The following is a 6,141-nucleotide window of genomic DNA, read 5'->3' on the forward strand; positions in this document are numbered from 1 at the left end:
TGGTAAGGTGTGTATTAAAGCCATATAAACGCTGGGCTTGTAGTTACACTGTCCGTGGTAAGCTGTGTATTAAGACCAGTAAACGCTGCCGGCTGTAGTCACACTGTCCGTGGTAAGGTGTGTGTGTTCTTCATTCTGAAGCTCTTAAGTGTCTTCATGAAAAACTTTGAAACAAAACACAAATAATTCAACCTCTAGGACTGTTCCTGTGTATATTATGGCACAAATGTCATTGTTACTCTCTCTTCAATGGTAGGTTGAGAGTTTGTTCCAGAAATATCACAGCAGGCGTAGCTCGAGGATCAAAGCTCCCTCTCGTAGCAGTGTTCTTCATTCTGAAGCTCTTAAGTGTCTTCATGAAAAACTTTGAAACAAAACACAAATAATTCAACCTCTAGGACTGTTCCTGTGTATATTATGGCACAAATGTCATTGTTACTCTCTCTTCAATGGTAGGTTGAGAGTTTGTTCCAGAAATATCACAGCAGGCGTAGCTCGAGGATCAAAGCTCCCTCTCGTAGCACCATCCAGAAGTTCGTGTCCCGCATGTCCAGCTCCCACACGCTGTCCTCGCCGAGCGCGGCCACGGCCAGTGCGGAGAGCAGGTGGGTACTGGTCAGGCCCTGAAACGCTCCGTCCACTGGGCAAGGACATTCACACCAGCGAGGCCCGTGCTTCTCTTCTTTAAGAAGAAAGTTTTAATCTGAGAAATGCACAGACCGGCAGAAACGGCTGTGTCTCATGATATTAAAATTGGGAACAGCTTAGACACCCAGCGAGAAAGGTTGAAGCACACTCGTGTTCTGAGTCGTTCGTGCGGCCATTAAAGTTATGCTTGTGAAGAATATTGAACAGCATGAAGCAGAGTCCAGGCCCTAACACTACATGCATGAACCCCATTTCTATATGTAAAAGGCATTGCAGGTGCTAACTGTTGGGCTGAGTAAAAGCTGTACCGGGTACTGACAGGTGGTGTTATTGCAGGGACTTTACTTGTTAAATACTTTGGGCTTGGAGGGCGGTGAGCCTCGCCCATGCTGCTCAGCTCTGCCCTGGTAGCTGAAGGAGCCACAGATGACCTGTGAGTGGACAGAGGTGACTCTGTTCCAATAAAACTTTATTGACAACCTGGCCGCAGGCTAATACTAGTCCCTGCCCTCTGCTCAGATGATTTCAGAAGCCACTCAGCACATCATGAAGGTCCCGAGAGCCCTCTCGCCGGCTGCACCGCCCGCAGGTCGTGGGGGCCGCCCTCTCCCAGCCGTGTCTGTCGGGACCAGGGCATGTCGCAGCCTAATCCATCGTATCTGTCAGACTATTCGCCCCAAAGGACAAATGGATTCATTAATTCAATATGCACTTGGTCCTTTTCTCATGGTTATTGGTTTTATTGCCTTTTTATCTTCTTTGCCCATTTTACTAGTGAGTTATTAGTATTTTTCTTACTGATTTTTAAAGCACTTTGTATATTAGGAATATCCATATATGTAGACAATATAATTCAAGTATACACAATAAAGTGGCGATTTTGCCACAAATGGTACCATCCTATACGAGTTTGAGTTCTATCATGCTGCTTTCTTTTCTCTTATCTTTACTGTTGAAAGTATTACAGATGTTCCCCCTTCGCTTCCCCCATTGGCCCCTCCCCAGGCCCTCACTGCTCTGCTGTCGGTCCACGGCTGGGCATCTGTGCATCTAGTCCTTTGGTCAATCTCTCTCTCCCTGACCCCTTCCCTCTGAGATTCCGCGGTCTTTCATGCTTCCATGTCTCGATCTATTTTGTTCATCAGTTTATTTTTCTCATTAGATTCTACATATGAGTGAGATCGTGTGATACTTGTCTTCCTCTGACTCTTTCACTCAGAAATCTGCTTTCATCCCCAAATGGTCTCCGCGGGCATCTTCCTGGTTACTGTTTGCGGGCCCTGGTCCTTTGTAAAGGCGTCATGGTGCCTGGCGGTGGCTGTGCCGCTCTCCTCCCATCAGCGTGTCTGGGACCTGCCTTTCTTAACCTCCTGATGTGCATGTGGTTGGCTTTTCCCGTTGTGCTGAGTAGCACTGCAGTGGACACGCCCAGGCGCGTGTGCTGTCTCTGTTCCTTCACGCCATGTTCCTGGAAGCCCAGATGAAGGTGTGTGCGTTAGAGATGCGTTCCAGGAGCGATGGGCCGTTCGCACACCCAGCAGAGGTGTGAAGTGGCCTTCACTCTGGGGTGCGGACTGCTGAGCCCTCGCAGCCTTGAGGTGTGGGCGTGCGGCGTGTGCGCGCAGAGTCACAGCAGTTTGTTTATTCAGAAGATGCCAGGCAGGATGTCGGGTTACTTACCTCTGAAGCTGTGGTTCCTACATCGTATCCGTAGCCAGGAAAGGCCTGCAGATGCGCACGGTGTGAGTCTGAAGGAAGATGGAGTGACAGGGGCTCGCACACGGTGCTGCCAAGCGGGATTCCTCGGTCGCACTCTGAGGCCACATTCCTGTGGCCCTGGCTCGGCCTTCGCCCAGCTGACGCTGCCCTCTCACCCTGCCCTCTCGCCCAGCTGACGCTGCCCTCTCGCCCTGCCCTCTCGCCCTGCAGCCTCAAGGACGAGGAGGAGCAGCTGTGCCCCATCTGCCTGCTGGGCATGCTGGACGAGGAGAGCCTGACCGTGTGCGAGGACGGCTGCCGCAACAAGCTGCACCACCACTGCATGTCCATCTGTAGGTGGCACCCCCGCCCGCCCTCCGTGACCTGTGCACGGTCCTCCCTCCCCTCCGCTGACTGTTGTTAGGGCCCCTGACAAGTGTGCACGGCTTGGAGGCTCGGTCCGTCACGAGCTGAGCTGTGGTAGAGAAGAGATGGAGTCCCGCGGGAGGGCCGGCCGGCCAGAGTGCCGAGAGGAAGCGCAACTAGGATCTGGAAGGCGCACACGCAGGGGCCGGCGGGGGGTGGACAGATCACAGACCAACCTCAGAGCGAGGGGGGGAGGATGGGCCAGGGCACTGAGTGGCAGCCGGTTTGAAACACAGTAGCAGAGCCGTGCGGTCACTGATGACGTGGCACTTCCTGCTGCTTTGCCTGCTTTCGGGTCGGTGCTGCGTCCGAGGTTCCCTCTGTCTGTGACCCTGTACTAGCCACTGTGCACAATCGAAACACATAACGACGAATAATGCGGTTTATTCTTTTCCCAGGGGCAGAGGAATGTCGAAGGAACAGGGAGCCTCTGATCTGTCCTCTCTGCAGGTCCAAGTGGCGGTCCCACGATTTCTACAGGTGAGTCTTGGAACGGCCGCAGGGTCCCGGGTGTTATTGCATCTGTCGGTTATCATTAGCAAGTTGTTGCTTTTTCACTTAGTCACGAGCTGTCCAGCCCCGCGGATTCCCCGTCCTCCCTGCGGGCGGCCCCACAGCCCCCGGCACAGCCTCCGCTGGCGGGACCGCAGCACAGGGACCAGGAAGGCAGCTCCGGCCTCACGCACTACGGGGCTCAGCACATCCCTGCTGCCTACAGAGACCTGGCTGAGCCCTGGATCCAGGTGAGCCCAGCGTGTCTCCCGGTGTTGACAGTAAGGACGGGCTGGCTCTGCCTGGAGACATTGGCCCCTTTGGTGATGGGCTGTGCCGCTTCATGGAGCGTCCGCGTCAGCGTCTCCAGAAACTCCTGTCTGAGCAGAGACGAACGGTTGTCCAGGCTCCAAGCCTTCAGGGCCCTCCTGCCCGTGTCCAGTCCATCCCGCTGGGTTCGTCATAGTTCTCACTTGTTGCCCCTCCTCCCCGTGCCACCCGCCCACTGTAGCAGGTGCTTCGCTGCCGAGTGTGTGAGAGCCGACAGGCGAGTGTGTGAGAGCCGACGGGCGGCGTTTCTCCTCTCGGCCGTTTTCATAGGAAGGGTTTCCTTCCTCCACCTTCTCTGCCGACTGATGCTTTTTGTCCTCGGTCGGTTGGAATTTCAGTTGCTTGGTTGTTTAGTCCGTTAGTTTTAAATAGAGTTCAAAGCAGACAGTGTCTTCAGGAGACAAAGGAGTGGAATGTTTTTGATAATCTGTTAAGTTCTGTTTCCTGCTCTTACATTTGTGAACAGGCACAGTAACTCATCAAGCTTGTGCACCGTTAGGATTTCTTCCCTTTTTCACTGCATATCCTGCAGCTTTTGAATTCTCTGTTCTCAGCAACCTATTATGAATCTAGTAACATCTGCAAACTTAGCGAGTGTATCTGATTTCTTTTGCCTGGTTCACTCATGGCATTTGCATAGGCCCTCGCCTGCCCCTTTCCGAGTCCCCAGGAGAGCTCTGGCGTCGACACAGAGATATTGGTGATTCCGGGCCGTGGTCTGGTTGGTTTTGCATAAGCTCTAGGTTGGACGAGGCTGCACGTTCCCAGTTTCTTAGGAAGAAGGTCCCAGGAGACAGAACTGGGGCTTAGCCATACGCTAACATGCCGGACGCAGAATCGGTCCCCTATTTCTAGTTGATTCGTTTGCTTTTATGTCACTTTTATAACAAACACACAGGTAAATACATCATTTGTTTTCCCCAGAACTGTCTCTTCATCTCTGATATTTAGAAATCTTCCATGTAAGTTATCGTAGGTGTTAAGTTTACTTGTAGCTGATTGGCCCGTCATCTCGAGACCCAGTCCCCTTCCTGCCGGGTTCTCGGTGGCTTCACAGGTGATGACACGCACCTTCACGCAGACGCCGCTTCACCCTCGCTGGTTTGAACACGAATTTTGCTTTCGTCTTGGTTTTTCACTCCTTAGTTACAGCCCCGCCTGTTCTGTCTAGTTTATCTAACTCTTGTACAAGACAAATTCAAGTCAAAGCCTTGGACTCACCACGGTCACCTGTGGGACAAGGCCCCTCCCACCCACCCCTGGGGCCTTTCTTGAGGCGGCTTTTCTTGATCTTGTTTGTTTTTCTCCGTAAACTCCCATGACGCAAACACGGAGCTGGGTCTTCCCTGCCGTGTTGCTGTTAAGCAGAGGAGCACAGAAATAAGTGTGACATGCGTGTGCCCATCCGCTCACTGGAGTCACTCCTGAGTTCAACCTGAGGCTAAAATTCCTTCTTATGACTTTTTAATTGATTTCAGAGAGAGAGAGAGACAGGCATCAATCGATTGTCTCCCGCTTGAGCCTTTTATTTTTTAAAAAATATATTTTATTGATTTTTAACCGACAGGAAGGGAGAGGGATAGAGAGTTAGAAACATCGATGAGAGAGAAACATCGACCAGCTGCCTCCTGCACGCCCCCTACTGGGGATACGCCCACAACCAAGGTACATGCCCTTGACCAGAATCGAACCTGGGACCCTTCAGTCCACAGGACGACGCTCTATCCACTGAGCCAAACCGGTTAGGGCCCGCTTGAGCCTTTTAGAGCACAGGGCGATGCTCTGATTAGCTGAGCCACCCGGCAGGGTCCTCCTTACAGTTTTTAAGTGGCTGGACATACTCGAAATTGTGTGGTGCGGTGAAGGTTTAAGAAATACCCAGTCTCCCGGCTGGCGAGGCTCAGTGGTTGAATGTCAGCCCGTGAACCGGGAGGCCAGGGTTCAATTCCCAGTCAGGGCACATGCCCAGGTTACAGGCTCAATCCCCAGTGTGGGACATGCAGGAGGCAGCCGATCCATGATTCTCTGTCATCATTGATGTTTCTATCTTTTCCTCTCCCTTCTATGAAATCAATAAAGATATTTTTTAAGAAAAGAAATGCCCAATTTATCAATTAAAAATAACATCTAAAAAATTACAGCGGCGTGGCTCAGTGGTTGGGTATGAAACTATGAACCAGGAGGTCAGGGTTCAATTTCCGGTCAGGGCACAAGCCCAGGTTGCGGGCTCGATCCCCAGAAGGGATGTGCAGGAGGCAGCTGATCCACGATTCTCTCTTATCAGTGATGTTTCTAGCCCTCTCTCCCTTCCTCTCTCTGAAGTTTCAAACACACACATATGTAGACACACATGTATGAAAGAAAGGCCAGTTTTCCCTGGTGATGAGAGGAGACTCCGGCCGCTCCTTTCTTCCACTGAGGTGCTGTGTTTGGTTGCAGGTGTTTGGGACGGAGCTCGTTGGCTGCTTGTTTTCTAGAAACTGGAACGTCCGCGAGATGGCTCTGCGGCGACTCTCCCACGACGTCAGCGGGGCGCTGCTGCTGGCC

At 52.2% G+C, this 6,141-nt stretch overlaps 1 protein-coding gene across 1 annotated transcript in view; it reads left to right on the forward strand.

Annotated features, from left to right (window-relative positions):
- MAP3K1 (mitogen-activated protein kinase kinase kinase 1, E3 ubiquitin protein ligase) overlaps positions 1–6,141 on the forward strand; it is a 31,401-nt gene that overhangs the window by 9,067 nt on the left and 16,193 nt on the right. Inside the window, exons 10-14 of the mRNA XM_014546038.1 lie at positions 457–605; positions 2,578–2,699; positions 3,171–3,252; positions 3,335–3,515; positions 6,034–6,138. Coding sequence (XP_014401524.1) covers positions 457–605; positions 2,578–2,699; positions 3,171–3,252; positions 3,335–3,515; positions 6,034–6,138 — 639 coding nt within the window. The remainder of the gene's footprint in view (positions 1–456; positions 606–2,577; positions 2,700–3,170; positions 3,253–3,334; positions 3,516–6,033; positions 6,139–6,141) is intronic.

The sequence above is a fragment of the Myotis brandtii genome, unplaced genomic scaffold (genome assembly GCF_000412655.1).
Source record: "Myotis brandtii unplaced genomic scaffold, ASM41265v1 scaffold426, whole genome shotgun sequence".
In the NCBI taxonomy this organism is placed as follows: Eukaryota; Metazoa; Chordata; class Mammalia; order Chiroptera; family Vespertilionidae; genus Myotis; species Myotis brandtii.